The following is a 22,719-nucleotide window of genomic DNA, read 5'->3' on the forward strand; positions in this document are numbered from 1 at the left end:
GCTAGTTGCTCAGCATAATGCATCCGAGGTTATCCAAGTGCAATTAACTCTGGGCAAAACTGCAATCCAAACTGTAGCTTGCTACAGATCCCCCACCATGCCCCAGGATTCCCACTCCTCTTTTCTTGATGTACTGGAAAATATTAGGGTTCAACCAAAGACTCTAATAATGGGTGACTTCAACTACCCCACCATTAGCTGGGAAAACTACTCGTGTACCAACTCCTTAGTTCATTGGTTTCTGGAATTCATAAACTCCAATGCCCTGGATCAACTAATCCACACCTCCACCTGGGGCAACAATATTCTAGAATTAGTCATTACCAACATGAGTGACCGGTGTTCCACACCTGAAGTCAAATCCACGTTGGTCTGATCCGACCATAAGATTATCACCCTTGATATCCACATCCCGCCCCCACACCCCATTAAGGAATCCACAGTAAAAAATTTCTCCAAAGCCAACTTAATGCTTCTTAAGACAGAAGTGGTGAACTTCATGACACCCATACAGATGGACAATACATTTACAACTGCTGAATCCTACACACATGCACTCTATAAGCACTTACACGAGTGCATGGATCGTGCTATCCCAAACAGAACCAAGACGCTATCCTCCAAAAAAAGGAAGCCAATCTGGTGGTCCCCTGCCATAAACAAACTGTAGAACAGACGGAAGAAACTGTTGCAAAAGAGAGTAAAATCCCATGAGTGGAGGAGCTCCCTGGTCAACCTCAGTAAGAAGCTGAGATCCCTTATAAGATCCTCCAAAGCTAGCTATGTAAACAAAATTGCCACTAAATCCAAGGACAACCACAAAGCATTCTATAGCTATGTCAAGAATCTAGATGGCAACACCCAGATCTGCTTTGAGTTACAGCACAAAGGCATGAAAATTACAGAACCAACTGATATTGCCAACATCCTGGCAGATAGGTTCAGTGCTAACTTTACCCCCCTCTCACTCTCTAAAGGGCCCATATCTATACAGAAAGAATGCAGAGTCCCTGTAATCACAACTACGCAGGTAAAAGCTGCACTCTCTAAAGCCAAAAACACAGCATCCATGGGACTGAACAACATCCCAGGCTACGTTTTACATGCACTTCAGAACAAACTGGCTCCCCACTTAAGCACCATGTTCAATAATAGCCTCGCATCAGGCTTTGCACCCACTGAATGGCGCACAGCAACAGTTATCCCACTCCACAAAGGGGGAGCCACCACTGATCCCGGGAACTATCGACCTATTAGCCTGACGAGCCTGGTCTGTAAGGCCATGGAACGTATCATCATGGAACTCATAAACAAAGACATTGGTAACCTCCAAACTCTGGATCCCACCCAGTTCGGGTTTGTGAAAGGCAGATCATGCCTCCTGAACCTGATTGACTTCTTTGAGGCAGTCACCAAAGCCGTGGATGAGGGTAAGGTGGTTCACACAGCCTATCTTGACCTCACCAAGGCTTTTGACACCATCCCCCATTCTGGAATTATAGCTAAACTCACTAAACTAGGTATAAATCCCTACATCACAAGATGGGTTGCCAAATGGCTCACAGACAGAACCCACACTGTAAAAGTTGCAGACTCCAAATCTGACCTCAAAGCAGTGACAAGTGGAGTACCACAGGGGTCTGTCCTGGGACCTCTCCTGTTTGGTATCTACTTCTCTGAAGTACAGGCTAACAGAAGGCCTCTGGCTAATGAAGTTCGCAGATGACTGCAAACTAGGAGCCATAGTCAAGTCCCCAAATGATGTGGACATCCTACAGAAGGTCCTCACTGAGACAGATGCCTGGTGTCAGAGCCACGGCCTCAAGCTCAATGCCAAAAAGTGCAGTGTCATCCCCTTTGGTAAAAACTCTGTACCCATGAACTACCACATGGGCAGCAATCTACTTAACACCGAATGCATGATAAGAGACCTTGGGACCCAGGTGGACAGTAGTCTCTCCATTGATAGTCACATCGCCACAGTAGTTAGGAAGTCCTTCTATGTGGTACACCTCATCATAAAAAGGTTCTCATCCAGGAAAAAAGAAGTCATTGTTTCCCTCTACTCATCACTCATTAGACCCATTATAGAGTACAATGCCCCTTTTGGAATGTACCTCACAAGACATCTGTAGCAGCTGGAAAGGCCACAGAAGTACCTCACAAAGAGGATTACTGGCCTTAAACAAATGCCCTGCACTGACCACCTCAGAAAACTCCAGCTTTACTCCGTAGCATATCGCCTACTCCGAGGCGATCTCTGCCTAACATATAAAGATATGTCAAACCCAGAGCTGTTGGACATGCTACACCTAAAGAAATCCCAATCCCTCCGAGTTACACGCTCTAGGGACCTAATCCTTGTCACCACAATAAACAGGACAAGCTGGAGGGATAGATTCCTGTCCCAGAGACTTCCTATACTCTGGAACAAGCTGCCCATCTATGTCAAGCAAAGTTCTTCATTAGCACTCTTCAAGAAAAATCTTGATAAGTGGATGGGAAATAGGAAATACACCCCGGGGATCACTTCTGTGTCTCTGCTGGACAGTGGCACAGGAAAATAACTTTCTTGGGTGGCGTAAGCTATGGAACCTTGCTGGCTAGGCTTACGTAGGTCCTTGGGCCAATAGCCTAGTACCTACCTATGAACCTATGAAAGAATACATGAGCATAAATACGCTATTAGGAGAAGTGATTTAGCCAATGCTCTAGCTAAACATGTGCATGAGTCAGGACCTTCACATAGTTTTATGCTTAAGGTTGTAGAAACTGTGTTTAAAGGACAACATGGAGGTGATTTAAAAAAGTATACTGAAGAAAGGGAATTGTATTGGATTTTTAAGTTCTGTGCTGATAGAAAACTGGGTATTAATGACAAGGTTTCTTTAAGACAGGTTTTAAAGTCAAGGGATTTGCATAAGTAATTGCTATAAGCAAAATGATTGGTTTGTTTTTAATTGCTGTGTGTTTAAAAGTTGATTTTGCTACTATTTTAACTTGTCTGAAGAAGAACTCTGTTCAAAAGTGCTTACATATTTTATTAAATATCAATGTTTGCTAAGCCTTGGATCTGGGATTCCTTTGTTTTCTGGCTGATTTTTTCTACATTTTGAGGAGTTTTCAGCTTTTAGCCTGTTGGAGGTATTTCTCTTTTTGGACAAACACAAGATAACTGACTTAAATAATCGGCTAAGTAGTTGGTGTAATTTTTAGGAGATTCCAGTAAGTGCCAGTCTGGAAAGAAATGGAAACTAGGCAAATCTGCTTCACTTGTGGTGGGCTTCACCTCACCTATAGCTTCTGCTTTCTTGTCATTGCCCTTGCTGCCCCTATAGTGCCTTTTTAAGACCAAGTCCAAACAGTGGGACACTCCATCATAGTAAACAGTAATAAGATAAATCCCAGTTCCACTTCATAGTTGCTCTTCTCAGTGTCACAAGATTTAACAGGATCTCTTGCATCTTGAACACATCCGAGTCTTTGATGCAACTGAAACTTCATTTCAGCAAAATTATATCACACTCTCCTTACCTGGATTCAGTGCTTACTGTTCCATGAACCTATGAACCTATCGGGCCAGAGGGACACTGTGAAGGTGTTTCCATATTTATTGAAATAATACCACCAAGAGGCAACCCTCCCACCACCCTAATATTGGATTTACTGAATTCCAACTTACCTTTAATAATAAGAATTAGAAGTTTATAACCTGCTAGAGGATACCATACATGTCCCCAGTAAACCACTACAGATTCCTAAATGTACCTAGCAAACAGCCCTCATCAAAAATACCTTTCTGTTGGGTGTTTCAATAATCAAATATACCTACATCCCTAAAGTCTGGTAAACTCAAAGTTTCCTGCACTTAGTAAATGGTAACTCCTTAGAACAAATAGTTAACTAGCCCAATATGGTGCAGAACATTCTGGATCTGGTCCTTTCCAACACTACCCTCAACTGTAACAAGCTTTTAGAATCTCTATCCCTGATTAAGTTGGACTGCAAATGAGTAACCTTCTCCTTTAAAGCCACTATCCAAACACTGGTAAACAATTCTGAATTCAAAGTAAACATGTTGAAATTCTGGAATGGGCTATATAAATTTACTTGGTATATTAACACTTTGCTTGAAATTTCAGCTGCTACTCACACATAAAAAAGGTACTGATATAGCAGACCCCACTAGAACCAAATATAATGGTTTATTTAAAAATAACAACCTTTTTGGTCATCATTATGACAAAACTGTAGAGCAAAATAGAAGAACAATGTTTAAAGTCCCATAAGAAATCCATCCACATTCCAGATTTAATCAACAAGATCAGCAAGGAATGAAACATGACCGACTATAAGAATGATCAAAGCTGAACAATAGAAGTGTAGCTAGGGTGGGGGTGAAAGGGCAGCCACCCTGGGTGTAACTTGTTAGGGTCACAATGATCAGACCCTGACTGAATTTTAAGTGCAATACTGGTATCTAGCAATGAATGCCAATATTACATTTGTTATCAGAACCAAAGTGCTTTAGCACTCAGTGTGTGACATAAAATGTAGCAGCTACTTGTAAAAACACATAAAGCTGTTTGCTATAGTTTAGAAAGTATTTGTTTTCCAGGGTAGAGCTCCGATCACCATGGACCTTTTTCAAGTCAGCATGGGAGCATTGTCTGGTTAAGTGACTTGCTCAGTCACACAGTTAGGCAATGGAAGCTGAACAATCAAACTTTTCACCACTGGACCACAGGAAACAGCTTGTTAGCAGTACAGAAGAGCTGTTTTCTTTTTTTCTCTGATCCTCAAGTCAGTGTTGATGAACCTATATTTGAAAGGACCAGGCTTGCACCTTAAATAAGGGGTGCCAGACTGAGAATTAAATTTTTTTTGCTCCTCAAGTGTGGGTTGTGGAGTGTGGATGGAGAAAAACAGACCTGGCTAGCTCCTTAGGTAAGGACTGACAGAATGAGAAAGTACTTTTTTTGTTTTTGCTCCTCATCTTAAAGTTGAGGGGACCACATATAGCTAGCAATACCTCTGCATTGCAGTTGACATCAAAAGCCAACCCTTAGCTCCATTAGGAAACTGAAAGATAACACTTTGCAATGTGCAGAATTTATACAAAATGGTATTACCCACTTTAAACTTAAAGACATGTCTAATGTACTTACAGGCATATTTCACTGAAATTTCATAAATCCCTGAGTCTCAATAACCCCTTAAGAGTACTATGGGACATTTCATGACTGTATTCTTTAAAACTAAACTACCACTTCCTTGAACCCAAGCAATGTTCCTTGATGCCTAACACATAGCCCCATACATACCCTCATTGATTCTCTCCTGAACTTGTTTAACTTATGGCCAACCATGGGGTATGTCCCTGAGGTCTAGAATACACCAGTAGTGGTGCCTCTGCACAAATGGGCCCTTTCTCAGAACTCGGAATTACATGCCTGCTGGCCTAACTAGCCTAATTTGCAAGGGCATGGAATGTATCACGTCTGCTTTTTAAATTATGATAATAAAATCTCATACAATTAGATCCACAACAGTATGGTTTTGTCAAAGGTAGCCATGTCTACTCAAGTTGTAAACTTCTTTGAGAATGATACAAAAGCAGTGGACAATGGCCACTCTGTTTACACAATGTATCTGTATCTGGTCAAAAGCCTACGGCACTCCATTCCATGCTGGCATTGTAAGCAAGCTAAAAGAAGAAAAGGTAGACCTTACATGGTTAGCTGCATTGCAAGCTGGCTGAAGGCCATAACTAAAACAATTAAGTTGGCAGGTGTACTTCAGAAAGTAAGAAAGCTACCAGTAGAGTACAAGAGGGCTCAGTAATGGGACCTATCATTTTTTGGTTTATACTTTTATCTCCTCTATATCACAACCCCTGCCCTATGGCTAATCAAATTTGCCAATGACTGCAGGCTGGGTGTCATTGTCCATTACCTCATTGATACAGAAACAGTTCACCAAGGTCTAGTCCTTAAAAATCATTGGTGTGCAGAAGAAGGGGGCCAAACTAAATGCAAAAAATCTGTTTAGCAAACACATTGCATTTGCAACTTAGAGCATAGCTAAAAACCCACTCTACAAGGCAGTCAGGGATCTTGGTACCTGGGTCAACAAAATGTTGCCAAAATAGTTCGGAAGTTCTTCTTGTACCATAACTGATATCCAAAGGAGATTATTATCCCTCTGTACCTTGTCCTAATGTTTTCAATTATTAGTACAATGGCCATTTTTGATGTTACTTAACCAGATATATCATGCAGCTAGAAAGGCCCTGGAGATTTCTGATGAAAAACATTATTGGGCTAAAAATACTTATCAGCCAAGATAGATTGGAAACCCTTTACCTCTTCTCTATCTGGTATCAACTCCTGTGTGGAAATCTATGACTGGCATTCAGTACAATCAAAGACACTGTCCTAATGGATTGGTCATACAGTCACTGCATGATTGGCTACACAAACACCCTAAGCAAGGAAATGGATCTCCATCAAAGTATAAATAGAACACATTGGAGGGACAGATTCATTACTCACAGTTGCCCCATCTCTGGAACAAGCTGCCCTTGCATGTAAAGTAGAACAGCACCGTTGCCTCCTTTAAGACTAATATATATAGACAGAAGAATAACACCTGGATCAAAAGTAAATATTACAGCACAACTTAATGCTCCATTCAACCAACCTTGCTCAAGATGTGTTTCCTGTGCATCCATTGAAGAAAAGGAAATGCCATTGTTGATATTTTTTTCTTCCCACAGTAGAGATGTGGAGGTTGAAGAATCTACAGTAGTTTCCTTAGTATCATGTCTGGTGACACTAGGAATGGTGCTGCTGCTGATGGACTCTCGACCATTATCTATGGTTATGTCTGTCATCGACATACTGTCACCGTCACTAACATTATAAATAGCAAATAGCACAGTGCTGCTATCATGTGACACCGCTTTGTTAATGTTTAGTGTTTGTGCCCCCTCTGGTAGAGCTGTGGCTAAAGGTGTTTCACCTATGACAGTAGTGTTTGCTAGCATTATATCACTAATGGTGCTCAGCTCAGATTCAGCAGTGGTGGTAAAAGGGATGTTCTTTGCAACTGTAATTGTTTCTTGCTCTTGCATTAAGTCTGCAGAATGATAAAATGCTGGCTGTGTGGTAGAAATGTTGGAACCCTTTAAGTGAGAAACAGCTTTTGCAAATTCTTTCTCAGATTCTGTATTCACTTCATGTAAAATAAAACCCATTGGCTGGCTAGTTGCCTTCACATCAGCCTGAAAGACTGATGTACCTCTAAAGCTGGCATCAGCAGAAATGCTCTGCATTGTCATAGCTGTTTCTTGTTTGCTGAAGACATCAGCAATATGTGAGATTTCAGATGATGCAGGAATACCGTTGTTGTCCATTGACTGTGTAAGCTGCATCATTGCTCGATTTTCTGATCCAGTCGTTGCTAGATGAGTTGCAGAAAATAAAGTGCTGTGAGCATTTTGTAAATCATTAGAAGTCTGTAGTTCTTGTTGAATAGGGGTTTCAGTAGAATTAATCGGAATATGTACGGCTGATTCTGACTCACTGACCAAGTCAAGAGAATGTAGAACTCCGGCTGTATTATGTTGAACATCTATTTCCCCAATACTGTGTGGAGTTTCATCTGATTCACTAGAAAACTGTTTGACAGAAAATGCAGTAGTGTCACCAAACCGCTGAACTTTGGGAGAAATAGCAGCTCCATCAGTAATTAAAGTAGCAAAAGTTATAGGTGGGCCAGTGCTCAGTGGTTCTAGCCCTGTGGAGACAGCAGAGTAATATTCTTTCCTGGGCTCAGGTGTAATCGGCTTCACAGCTATATATGTTTTACTGTGACTGTCTGAAACGATCCCTTTTCCTTGGTCTTCATCTTCCTGCTTGACTGTTGCAGCTGTAAAACCTGGAGTATAAGATTGCATTCCATCAGCATTACTTCTTCTAGGAAAAGTTACTCGGTTTAGTGAACTTTCATGAGATGAGGGACCTTGAGTGTTTTGTACAGCTGTTGTATCATGATGTGTTACAGCCTGGAAGGTAAACCCTTTAAGTGGATTCAGTCCTTGTGTCACTTGAGAAATGCTGTTCAGTTTTACAGGCGAAGGAAGAGTGACATCAGTTGCCATATCGGGGCCATTGGCTAGAATCTCATTACGGAAACTTTCAGGCAATATTAACTGCTTTTCATTCTTTGTGTGTTCTGCAGATACCTTCTTCACATCATCATTGATCTGATGTTCTGACTCTAGAGTAGGATAGCCCACTGGTTCCTCTGAACTTAAAGTGTGATCCTGAAACAAACAAGCAGATAAGGAGTAGTGAAACAGAAATTGAAATGTAGTTTTTCTTTCAACAACAACACTAGTTTATTATTAAAACAAAATGTTAACAGTGACCTCACTCACAGTTTATCCTAAAAAGTCTGAGCTAAATATTGCTGAAGCTGAATTACTCATCAGATGTGAGATAATAAAGTTGGAGATAGGAGTAAGTGCTAGAAAGTTCCAGTATCTTACCGTTTGCTTAGTATCTGAGGTATTGAAGGCTGCTTCTTCTCCAGCAGAATTGTCCTGTTCTATAGGAGGCTTGGTGATATCTACAAATAGCAAAAATGTTTATACTAAAACGCAACATGATCTTGGAAGAGTTGAAGGGTGCATTTTCAAACTGAACATTTCTAAGTATATGCTCTAATATAAGTTTGCTTCAAGCAATGACAAAGACATAACTTGTCTAAACACACAAACATTTAAAATAAATTTACTGCTTTTATTTTCAAATATTTATTTTTCCCCTACCTACCGTGACTATTTGGCCCCTTTCCATTTAACTATATGATCTATTTATCTCTGCTGCCTGACACACTGAACTCACATGGGATGACTATTAAGCTGAGATGGATTACTATCCTAAAATGCTATATTTATTTAAATAATATGGTTACCCTTAATCCCCACTTAGGGACCAGCATGCTGTGATGTCACTGCAGTTTGTGCTGCTATTACATACTCACAGAATTGTGTGTCAGTATTTGGGTATGTCTGGATTAGAACCCATTGCATATACCAGTGTATTGTAATGAGGCATAGACCCTCCCTTCGATTTTTTTTTGCCTTCTAGAATGACTGGATTTTCTAACTCAAATGCTATTATTGTTACTATACTAGATTGGTACTGTAAGACAAATGTAACTCCATTGGTAGCCTCTGATTTATTTGAGAAACTTATTACATGGTTAACACACACACACAAATGCACACAAATGCACACACACACACACACACACACACACACACACACACACACACACACACACACACACACACACACACACACACACACACATACATAAAAACCTTGATAAGGTTACATTTATACACTTAACATCTCTGTAAGACTTTAATATTCAACTGAATTTCAGTTTAAAATATTAATGGCATTAACAGTTGGTCTGTTAATTTAAGCACATGATTTATTCTTGCTTTAACTAATACAAATATGTATATTCTTTATGAACGTAGTACCTTCTATAAACTGAAGTGTGCCAAGATCCATTCCTAGTGTTGTATCATCGTAAAGTGCCATGGCAACCAGCTCCTGAAGCTTCACCACTGTACGAGAAATGACAGGCTTCTCCCTTCCCTCCTCTGTAATTGGTGAGTCTCCTTTATTATCTGCTTTACTGGATCCAGGATTTAGGAAGCGTTCACCAATGTTACTGGTTTCAGTAGGGCTTTTCTCAAAGACTACAGCAAAATGAACTATAGTACTTCATAAAAAAGTGATAAAATGAAAAAAAAAATAACTTAAAGTCTAGTATAACCTGATTATTAATAAAGTAACACATTTCTAAGGAGGTTTGATTTGCAAGTAATGCAATCAGACATTCCAAAACAGATTTTTCATCAGTTTATGATGGAATTATTTTACTATCTATGAAAAATGATATCACTAACTGCCTCTTCAGTTTTATATCACGAGGCTACTACCAACTGAGTCATATGCAGGCTTGAGGTCCACAATCAATGAACCCCCAAGTAGGATCACGGAGTAGACATATGAGCAAAAATATGACTAAAATGTGTTTTAGATCAAAGGCATGCCAGTCTAAAGACAGATACATCTTTGGACCACTTAATGGAACTATAGATACAGCAAGGAGAGCTTATGTACTGTTACAGTATTTCCCCTACATTCACAATTACAGTGAATACCTAAGTAAAGTCTTCTCTGTCCACGAGAAGTGTTTCAGTCATCTGATAATGCTAGTGAAAAAAAATATCAAAAAAGGACAAGAACTGAAATGTTATCAAAGTATAAACATGAGCCTGCATCCTCTCAAATGTTCTGGAAAGTAAGCAGATGGAACTATTCATAAATTAAAAAAAAAAAAAAAAAAGAATTTGAAACTACGGAACAAGACTCTTTAACCTTTAAACTGGACCTCTTGCTGGTAGATTTGTGAACATAAGAATAGTGATTTTGTATTACTGCAGACATATGTTTCTTGCCTTGAATACAATGTCATGATACTTGGCTTGGTGAATATGTCCACTGTGTAATATGTGGCTGTAGTACAGAAGTATACAGTTACCACCGTCTTTATACATACTATCATACATTATCTCTCTTTGGGAATAACACATCTTACCTGACTTAGTAGTTCCTTGTTAACCTAGCTATCCAGTTTCTTAGTCATTTGTTAAGCAGATGACTGGAAGGGTACAAATAAAACAAACATGCATACTCCCTCATACACGTCATGTGCACACTTGAGCTTCTGCAGTCACTGCCCATTCTGTATATTAACTGTTAAGATATATAATTCAAACAATGAGTAGGCTATGGCTGTGTTATCCATTGTCTGGCAAACCAGTTCAAAATGCAATGGAAGCAGAATCAAAATGGATAAAAGCAACTAGATAAGAGACAGGGCGGGTTCCTATCAGTTTGAACTGTGACGTCTGAAAACTGATTATTGCGAAGCCACGGAACACCAAATTCTTTCCCAGGGAAAGAATTTGGTGGCCCGTTTCTGTGGCTTTGCTATAGTCAGCACTGTGATGGAAAGTTACGGGTCAGGTTCAGGTAAGTGTGTGATTGTGCGGATGTTAGGGTTAGGGCACGGGTTAGGTGAGTTAGGGTTAGGGCGTGGGTGAGGTGGGTGTGCGATAGTGACAGACTTTAGGGTTAGGGCGGGATAGGTGAGTTAGGGTTAGGGCATGGGTGGTGGTTGTGTGATAGTGACAGACTTTAGGGTTAGGGCGGGATAGGTGAGTTAGGGTTAGGGTGTGGGTCAGGTGAGTGTGCGATAGTGATGGACCTTAGGGTTAGGGTTTGGGTTAATGTAAGTGGATAGTGTATGTATAGTTTAGCGTAGGGTTAGATGTAGGATTTTAAGTGTATGTGTGTGGATTGCTGTTTTTTTGGTGTGCTTGTGTTGTGTGTGTGTGTTTCTTGGAACATTCGCTCTTAAGTCGCTTCACTCTTATAATATAATCCCAAAATGTCAGTATACTGTTCTTATTTGCCAGACTGAAGAAATAAACACTGTACCTTCATGATGTGTTTAGAACGCAACATACACACTGAAGTGCTCATATGTAATGTGAACAGTAATATCATCTTGAAGATGTAACTGCTGTTATTCAAAATTAGTAAAATGCTAAACACCTATAAAGTACCAGCAAATCATTCTTTTTGAGAGATTCAGTACCATCTATGTGTGTGAGGCCTTTGCATACTACATTCCCTTACTTCTGTGTACTAATTCCAGGATTGTACTGACTTGGAGAAGAAGATAAACACATATAAAGTGCATTTCTTTCCATTCTGTTCTTTTTTTCTCATGTCTGTGTGATGTCAGACCATATTGTAGCAGTAGAGACTATTAGAGAATACAAGGCTTGGGAATAAGGCTCCCAAGAATTTACAACCCAAGCAAAAAAAAAATCATCTCTTTGGTGAATACCCCACAAAAATTTACTAAAATCCCAGTCCCTTAGGAAATAATGGCCAGACATTCTTCATTTTATGCATGGATCTCATTAAGTGATGATGAGGCTACACTTCAGGATAGAAGTGATCTTAAAGTTGATAAGGTTGAGACTTAGCACTGGAATCTGCAGCTAAAGTCGATGGAGGCAACAGAAGTTATGACAAATTATTTTCTTAAATTCTGTGAAGACATACAAAAAGCATTGTTGTTGCATATTCACATAATGGATATCTGACAGCATATGGAATTAGTAGTCTGACTATATGAACTAGATGGGACCACTGTCATTGGTGTGGGGTGTGACTAATGGCTATAAACACACTCACACACACATACACACACACACACACACACACACACACACACACACACACACACACACACACACACACACACACACACATATACACACACGCATGCATATACATATATCCTCTCAGATTACCAGGGCTGGACTTAAATTTACTTTATGCATGATATCATGGAATTTTCCAGAAAGGAAATTGGTTCAGTTGAATTTTGAGTGACTGACAGCAGGATTTTCATTCGTTCAATTAGTGTTTGCTTTTGTCTGATGTAATACTGTTTTCCACAATAGTAAGTATGCTTTTATTTATGGTCTGTCTCCTATCTTCTTTAAATACGTATAGTATAGAGAGGGCCCAGTGATTATTCTAGTCAGAGGTTGCTGAGGAATATGTATCTGAGTAGACAGATTTCCTTTTATGCAATCTATCTTTATAAACTTGGTTATTTTCTCTTTCATTATGCACTGCCTATCCCAATGTATATTTAACTTTTAAACTATATGTTTCAGCTTCTTCTTAGTAAAGTATTTTATTTATTTAATTTTAAAAGTATAATTCTGCTTCTTTGTACTGAAGTATTTTATTTATTCACTGTGATGCTATTAAATCATTACTGATTCATTGGTATTAATCATTGGTTGTTATAGACTATCAGACAACGGATGTTAATGAGAATGGCATACAAATACAGTATACATAATTCATCTGTCAATCATCATCTCTTAAATCAAAATGACATGTGCAATACTAAGCAAAACATTACAATTCTTAGGTAATGCTTAATTAGCTCACCTGTCTTCACCATTAGTTTCATAGAAAGTTAACCATCGCCCATACTATATATTAATCTGATGTAGTAAATACTATTTTGCACTAATCCTCATCATTTATTCTCGGTAAGTCTTAGTAACCTGAACTTAAATGTTCAACAAATTTTTCAAGGTAAGCATTCTATGCATCTTATAATTAAATCTTTCTTAGATTCTCTATAATATTCTTATCACATCGGTGTAGTTCTAACTAATTAGATTTGTGTACCTTTTATAATGTAACACCGAAACACTAACAAATTGCATTTCAGGCAGATTTTTAAATGTTGCCTTTGATGGATAACAGATAATTGTGTGCAATTATTATCAATGACTAAATGTCAAGTGGAGAAGTCAGAATATTTACTCTTCTTTATATGATCCATATTGTTAAATATGAATAAACAGATTGTTAGCTTATGTTGTTATGTAATGTGCATCTGTCTCTTTTAAATATATTTATATATACTATATCTGTCTATGTTCCAAGTTGCAGCATGTGTTAATACTAAATACCAGGCATCCTTAAATATCCTGTTTATGACTACTGACTTATTTATCTTGAGCATTTCTATGTTATCTAGAACGCTGATGTCAATTGTCAATGCCAGACACACCTAAAATTACAAACATTTTAACACTAACACTTTTATTTATACAGTTTAGTGCAGATGTCCTATGTATCCTAGCTTGATTTTTTTTTTTTTTACAAAATATCATAATTTTATAGCTATTTCCTTTTCTGAGTCAGCAAATGCAATATAAATATACAACATGAATACAATATAAACCTTGACAATGAATATTCTCAATGTCAGCTTTGCCTTCAGTCATCATGCAAGACTCCAAAAATAATACTCAGTTTATAGATGTCTGATGCCTTCGATGCACACTACACAACACATTTCATTAAATTTTCTCAGAAAAAGCAAACAAAACTTTTTTTTCTGTTTTAGTAACACACCTATTCACAGTACTGCAATTAACATTATTTACCAGTTTTATCTGTAAAAAATCAAAGCTTTTCTGCAAACTATTTTCCTTGAAAAATCCAGTAAGTTTCATATTGTCCGCATCAGTAACATCAAAAATGTATCCTGTAATTAACAGTCTTAATCTTGTTCTGTGTCATCTATAATATGTGTAAGCTTAAGAAATCATATTTCACTATATGTCTTAATCTTTTCTTACCCTTCTAACCCTGGGTTTAAAGTTCATGAAGAATCATAAACACTTATACAAGTTATTTGTGTAGTCATATAGCTGAAATAATCTGATGTATAACACTAGCATTATCATATACCAGTAGATCAACTGCTGTGCTAGATGGGCATTAGTCAAAGCGAGGAAATTAGTTAACGCATTTATGAAGGTAAGAAGCATCAAATGTCACCGCTTTGAAAAACAAAATTATTAAATTCTGTTATCTATTACAGTATGATATACAATATTTTTGTCTAAAGTAAAACATTTCCAAATTTCTGAAGTTGTGTAGTTCTGAAATTGTGAATGTGGCTCTGTGGGTATGTGGTGATGATTAAAATAGATTTTATGAAATGTCTCTCATGTCCAATGTTATATTGTCCAGGAACATTCATATGCTTCATTATACTCTGAGTGAAATAATATTGTAGCATAGTAGATGTAGTTCAGACATCATAAAATATGTCTGCTGTTGCTTTTCTAAGATTCAGAAGCAATACAACACATTCATATACAGAGGAATAGATTTTTCTGTAATTCAATTAGTTAAATCTTTTAGAAAAATGTTTTCTTAATCTTTGAAGAAGTAACAAATCTGAAATGAAAATGTTAGCTGAACGCAGTACAACTCCAAGTAGTATTCATGTTATAAAGATGGAGATTGTTGTAGCAGTTATTCATGGGGAGCACCACCACATCTGCAGTATATTAACTGCAGGTTGTTCATGCTGGATAAGTAAATATGAAAGTTTTTTTTTAAAATGCCCATTTTGGAAAATGCATGAACTTGCTGAAGTTAATCCTTAAGTATATGTAAAGTGCTACTTGAAAATGAAAGTGTTCATATAATTTCAGAACTATTTTGATATCATTGGCAAACACAGCTATGCACAAGCACATTACAAGAACTTAAGGCAAGTGATGTACTGCATATGTATTTTTTATTAAGTTTAAAAAATATATCATTGTTTTATATGTTTTCTCTATGGGTACCCTTGTGTGTACACCCTGGTTAATTTCTTAAAAAAGTAGAAAGATGAATATAGGAAAGCTTGAAAAAGAGGAGAGGGAAACACAAAAGGAACACATCAAGTGAGTTGTGCTCGAGAAAGTGAGAGAGATAGAATTCTATATTTTTGGCAAGGGATGTACCCCCTATTTTTTAATTTTTTATGTAAGAATGTAGTTTGCATATAAAGTATGTTAGAGGATGCAAGAAAATGGATCAGAGAAAGAGAGAGGTGAAGAGGAGTTGATTACAAGAGGACACCAGTCTACATGACCTCAAACATTTCCACTGCCTGATGTTTTTTTCAGTGCAGGACGTTAATGTTGAAGGGGTAGAGGTCTGCGATGGCACTGTGGTCAGAAAAAGCAAGGGCAATGAGTCCTGAACCTGCTGAACAGCATCCTGGACTGGCCAAAGATGTCTGTCCATTATCTGTTCTACCACATACTTAACCAAGTCTTGAAGCCAAGTCAGTGTGGCTTACCAGGTTGCATCAAGCCAGGGTACCTAGAGGATTGATGCTAGAGCCCCAACTCGGTGAGGAGGTTCCTGGATAGGCAGAGGGTGAACATTCCTTGACCTGGGTAGAATGTGGTTTTGCTGTTCCTAGGGATTCTGGACTTGTAGAAAAATAAATATAAAGGAAGGAAGTAGAAAAAAACTTAAACTAATACATAATTTCAGTATAAATTCACTCATAATGTAATACATCAGTGCAATCTTCATTACCTGTGATTTCTTATTTTTATTAAATCTTTATTCAGAAAAAAATATTCTGGGAAATGGTTCTGGAAACATGAACAATCAGTATAATGATATCAAGTGGCGGTAATTTTTAGATTTGCAGTCTGCTGATACAAAGGAGATAAGGTGGTGTAGCATAAGAAACGGTAACATATTCTAAATTCCTGGCTGGTATGGGTTGTGCTGTAGTTGTGTACTGAAAACACATTACATCTTTAATTTTTGTGTATGAATTACTTCTGCACTTATACTTGCAAAATAAATAAACTAAGAAAACAGTTTAGGTATTATTCAACACATTTTTTTGGAATGACACTTTTTTTCAGAATCATGTTCACATACTCATGAGCTTCCTTAGTCAGTCTTTTCTTGCATACTTCCTCTTGTTTATAAAATTTCCTGTTCTTCTGCATGTAGAAGTCATAGATGATGGCTGCTTAGCTACAATATATGTGTTCAAACCATCCTTAAATTATTATATTTATTAATCAGCAAAGCACTGAAGTTATTCTTGTTCTGATTCTGTGTGCTTATTTCTATATATGCATTTGTACTGAGTCTGTCTCCCCTGTGTGCTAACATCTGCTCACCACAAAAGCAGCAAAGCACAGAATTTCATAAAGTATTTCAATTGAATCCATTGGCAATACTTGTTTACTGCAAGTTGAACTACAAGGAAATTCTGAATTACATCATCTTGTTGCATTTTATGTTTGTGTACTGCTTGTCTCTTTGGGAGATGGATACTTTCTTCAGCCTTTATACATATTTCCATTGAAATTACAGCTTTGCACTATGCCCTTCATACCTTACCCACATTTTAAGTCAGCCAGATCATGAAAGGTCACTGTAATCAACAGACATTTGAATGTAAGGCACTGAGCAATGCAGTTCTCACTAACCACTGTGCTGGTCTTTCAGTTGCTACTTTAACCCCCACTATCTCTCTGCATAGGGTATGATGGCCAACTGAGGTCAGCCATCTTGTATGTGCAGTTAATATTGTGGAAGAAATGACTATCTTATATAATTATCATATTGCTAAATAGTTTGTTGTCTACACAAATCAAATTAAAAAAATGTGTGTTTGCAGTACAAATAATTAATAAGGTAATATCTGCATTAACTGTTTGTGTATAAATCCATATATACATGCATATATATTTATTTTACAGTTTTATATACATATACTTCCACATTTCTTTACTCACATGTATACATTTGTATTTATACACAAAGCCATGTTTGCACATAAACATATCATATTTGTATGCATATGCATTTATGCTTATGCTAACTCATACCTTTGGATTACATGTTGATACATATTTGCACTTACACATGCATTTCTGTCTACATTTACCTGTATTTATACAATATTTAGCATGATTTCAAAACATATTTTAAATAAAATTTAAAAATAAAATGTTCATAGGTTCATAGGTGTGTACTAGGTGAATGACCACTAGGGCCCTTGTAAGCCTGCCCATGCAACCAGTGTGACCCCAGATTTCATGTATATGGGGTAATTTACTGAATGCATCTGTCCATCAGAGTCATAGGCGCCAGACTATAGGTGAATTTCTGATTATTCATCCATTGGTCCAAACATTAAAATACATTTTAAAATACTTACTGTACATACTGTATAACTCTTACCTTCTTTTCCTCACCTGCTCTTTCAACTCAGCTAACTGGTCAGGCCTGCACCTCTACAGGTCCTCATATGTGTGCCAGTCATGGGGCCCAGAGTGGGTGGATCCCTGTTGGGGATGACATGTGCTCACCCACTCTTGCAAGATGTCAACTTTTTACCACTCAATACTGTACTGTTCTTTCAATCATGTCCAGGTACGAGTCCTGCAAGAAGTAGACCATGATTTTGGTTTCTTATCAGACCAGTTTGGAGCATGGCCTCGTGCTACCTTTTGAAATGCCAGTATCAAAGTATAGAATGTAGGTACAGGGTTGGAAACACACCCTCTGTGGTGTGACTTCACCATAACCAAATTCAACTACCACGTAGGGTCATTAAGCATGGAACTGCTTTTATATGCAAGTTTGGTTTAAGCAAACTGGTAGTCACACTAGATACTGTATATATATATATATATATATATATATATATATATATATATATATATATATATATATATATATATAAACTATATTAATTCCTGTAACACCTGGCAACAAGCTAGAGTTTTCGCTGTGTGATATCTTAAACCTCCTATAATAGAGGTCCATGGGATATATGCAAATGACCCCTTAAGGACATCAAGTGTTTCAGCTATATGGCTTCTGAATAGCCATAACATTTTACTTTTTTTTTTTAAGTCTTTGTGGATACATTTAGGCCATTAAAGCCAAAACCCACTAGCTGTGGATATGTATGTTTCAGTCTCTTTATGACCCTGTCAGCACAGCATAAGTTGAAGGTTTGGCTATACTTCAGAAACACAGGGTCTATACACCCAGCTGCTGGAAAATATCCCAGCTAATATCCAAAATCTGTGTGACCTTTTTACATTTTGGTTTTGGTTTTCTGAAGTACGTCTGTATACAAATATGAATGTATCCACAAAGGCTTAAAAAGAAAAAAGAAAAACTCATGGATATTCAGAAGCCATATAGCTGAAACAGTTGATGTCCTTAAGGGGTCATTTGCATATATCCCACATGACTCTATTACAGGAGGTTTAAGGTATCAGACAGTGAAAACTCTAGCATGTCTAGATATTTCTTGTAGTTTTTAGTAATTGGTTTGTCTGTGTGACCTTTTTACTTTTTGGTTTTGGATATTAGCATTGCATAAATGATAATTTTTATTTTTGATTACACAACACAATGTGTAATATAATAAAATAATCTGCTATGTGGTACCTTAAGAGAGAACAGTAAATCATCTACAATACAGCACAATTAAAACTGAGGAAACATTGCATAATAAGAAACAGCATGCAATACATTTTCCTTTGCACTGCAAGGTATGAACTCATATTAAATGAAAGTTTACAGATTTTAATACATACAATTTGGCAAATTCCAAGCAGTCAAATACTGAAATAAGATTCAGTACATGCATTGTTAAGTACATTACCTAAGCAAAATTTATTCTGCAAAATTGTTAAAAATGTAAATATTCCTTACATGATGCCTTACGAGTTAATTGGGTAACTGAGCATTCAGGCATAACTTTTATGAACAATAACATGAATGCCTGTTCCAAAATAAAAAAATAGATAAATATAAATTTGAATATATAACGAACAATGACAGTAGACCATGCACCACACAGCAAATCCCACACATAGCACTGCATGCATCAGTGTTTTTATAAGAAAGAGAAACACTAACCTGAATGTCATGGTCCATAATTCTGGAGTAGACACTGCCTAGTTACCCTGTACAGCCATATGCTGTACATGAACCTGCCACATGCGGTCCCTTACTACTGTTGCCAGCTGCTCATTATTAATCATAGTAGGACTTGAACTGGGAGCTGCAGTGACAGCATGGGTCACTTCACCACCAGTCCGGCACATAATGATGTGCAGAATGTAATATGCAGTAAACATTGTGCATTTCTCAGTAGCTCCACTCAGATTTTTCACTGGTGCCATGAGCTATGGCACCAGTGGATGTCCTTCACCACATAAGAAAAAGAATAAAAAAAAAAAAGAGGGAGAAGACAAAAAAAAAAGGAAAAGTGGTTTAGTATTAAGTTATATATTTTAGTATAAATAATTAATTAAATAATAAAGATAATTTCCACTCACCACAAAGATGACCAGTAGGCAGTAGAGTGTGCTAGTTTGATAGATGTGAGAATCATGTGCACTGCCAGGATGCTGAGCAGACACATTGACGATGCACTCCCCTGCATCACACACCACCTGGCAGTTTTAATATTTTGATACTGCTCCCTCATATAACAGATGGGGCCCTAATCGCAATATAGGTGCAATCTATCATACCAAGCATCTTGAAGAAATGTGCCACCCCATGAACAGCACCCATAGGATGGGCTTAGTCCTGAGGTAACACTGGGAAATAGATGTACTGATCCAAATTGTCAACAGTACGTCAAGGAGCTGCTGAAGTATCCTCAAGGCAGAAGCCTGAGAAATACCCAGTGTGTTACCAGTTTGTCTCTGGAAGGTCTCCATGGCAAATATTGTGAGTCCTATGCATATCTTAGTATCCACATGGATAGGAAGGTCACACATTCCTCCAGTAAATGTGTGGAGACCATACAAGCTCACTAAGACCCCTACAGTATTGTTGTCCACTCTGACCCCATCAAGGATTCCCTATTTATCAACATTATGATGAGTTTTTCTTTGTCTTTATCTTGAACTTCTTGGCTGGTGAGTGCAGATGGGCACATGCAGTTTTGACTCAGCCAAGACAAGCAGCTTACACTGAGAAATAGCAATGTTAGCAGCAAAAGTGAGCATCTTCACTAATTGCAATGTAGATCGAAAAGGTGTGATTTTGCCTTTTATAATGAATCTTCGCATGGCAAAACACATCAAAATATTGCAACTCCCACTCTAATATCAGCCACCCCATCCAACCACTACCTTTCTTTCCACTCCACTAACTACCTTGATTATAGCAAGCTCAGATGCTCATAAGCCTAGTACTTATACAGCAGGAACTTTTTATTTTAACATGTCTGTTATGTACTTCACAGATAAAGATTCTAGTTGTCTACTGATGTATATGTTCTTCATCTGTAAATATATTGTAAGTAATTGCTATGTAAATTGTTAATCGCTATGTAATCCAATGTAACTACTGTCTGTTTATTTTAACTGTGGACCTTTTCTCCCCGGGCTTCCGCTGAAAATGGACCTAAGTCCAGTCGAACACTCCCGGTCAACAAATATAAATAAATAAATAAATAAAATAAATAAAATAAAATATGATTATGAATCACAAACAGGTGGGAGGTTGTTTATTAGAAAAAACTGAAGTAGCAGATTTCTACAACACATTGAATGGATTGAATCTAATACGCATTCACAACTGTTCAGTGAAACTCTCAAATGACTGATTTCCTTTGAACAAAGGCTTACTCAAATCAAAAAATGCAAGCTCCCAAGAGATATACTAGACTTCCAAAGAGGCCATGTATTTACCTGGCCCAAGCAAAAACCAATAAATAATAATGCTTTGCATGAACAAAGTGCTAGTGTTGCTATGGAACCCTCTCATACTACTGATATCACCAATGAACCAATGTCACTTCCTGCTTCTTTGTCAAAAAGTTTGAATGAATCTAAATATTGTACTACACACACTGAAGTTAATGCAATGCAGGACAGTGTTTTTAAAACTTTAGTGAATGCTACACAAGTACTGGTGGATGCTAACCTAGTATCTGCTTTAGAGCCACTTGCTTTTCCACATCTTCAAAAAAACCTGTTACCATTACCACCAATGAGAAAACGGACTTTCAACAAAGCAAAGAGTGTCTGCCACTATGACCATTCACTTGTAGCCAGGTAAAATAGCTATAGAAACCACTTCAAGCAATAATATCATTTTAACTTTATCTGTTTTGTCCAATACAGAACTTGCTATTCTAAATAGATGTTTAACGTTTGTTCCTGCTTCCACTGTGGACATATCGCAAGTTTTAACTGAACTTAGAATTTTTACAAGAAATCTGAATCTTAAGATCATGTATTCTGAATGTGATAATACTTATATTAACTCTTACCAAAGGAAGTACATATGTACCTGTTTATAATAATTTTGTAACTGTTTTTGAAAAACTGGATGAAAATGACATTTACGAAATGTTTGCACGAAAACCAAGTGGTCGCTTTCCAAACTTGACTAATAATGAATATCAAGCTATATCCTCTCTTATGGCAAATAAGAATATTATAGTAAAACCAGCTGATAAGGGAGGAGGGGTTGTAATATTGAATGCTTCCTACTACAATAAAACTAAGCTTGATATGTTATATATTAATAATTATATTATAATAAAACCAGCTGATAAGGGAGGAGTGGTTGTAATATTGAATGCTTCCTACTACAATAAAACTAAGCTTGATATGCTATATATTAATGATTATGTAAAAGTTATGAAGAATACCATTACACAAATTATTATGAATAATTCTACATTACAAAGTATGCTACTTAATGATTTGCTTAATAAGCAAATTTTTGATTTTTTTAGTGAATAATGATGTAATAATTCCCTTTATATATGGAGTACCCAAAATTCAGAAATCCCTCAATAATCCACCCCTATGACCTATAGTTTCTGCTAGGAGATGGATTACTGAGCCATTATCCAAATTCCTAGAAAAAGAGTTAAAAGCTGTTCTAAAAACCTCTACTACTATTGTAAAAGATAGGAGAAATATTTTGGAGCAGCTGTCATTTTGTAAAGCTTCTAATAGGTTCATAGGTTCATACTAGGCTATCTGCCCTAGGGCATTTATAAGCCTAACCAGAATGTGTTTGGCTTTCGCCACCCATTTTAAGTTTATTTTTCTATGCCCTTTTTCGAGGTTAGTATACTGTGCCTCTGTCTAACAGTGACACAGAAGTGATACCCAGGGTAAACCTACGATCTCCCATC

The 22,719-nt window shown here is 37.3% G+C and overlaps 1 protein-coding gene across 1 annotated transcript in view; it reads right to left on the minus strand.

The window, feature by feature from the left end:
• The window catches only part of IMPG1 (interphotoreceptor matrix proteoglycan 1), a 1,456,118-nt gene that overhangs the window by 421,314 nt on the left and 1,012,085 nt on the right, over positions 1 to 22,719 (minus strand). The window contains exons 10-12 of the mRNA XM_044086796.1: positions 9,563 to 9,807; positions 8,555 to 8,634; positions 6,703 to 8,329 (exon numbers count right to left, since the gene is read on the minus strand). Of these exons, the coding sequence (XP_043942731.1) occupies positions 6,703 to 8,329; positions 8,555 to 8,634; positions 9,563 to 9,807 (1,952 nt within the window). The remainder of the gene's footprint in view (positions 1 to 6,702; positions 8,330 to 8,554; positions 8,635 to 9,562; positions 9,808 to 22,719) is intronic.

The sequence above is a fragment of the Protopterus annectens genome, chromosome 1.part1 (genome assembly GCF_019279795.1).
Source record: "Protopterus annectens isolate FY-2018-M chromosome 1.part1, PAN1.0, whole genome shotgun sequence".
NCBI classification, from domain to species: Eukaryota; Metazoa; Chordata; order Ceratodontiformes; family Protopteridae; genus Protopterus; species Protopterus annectens.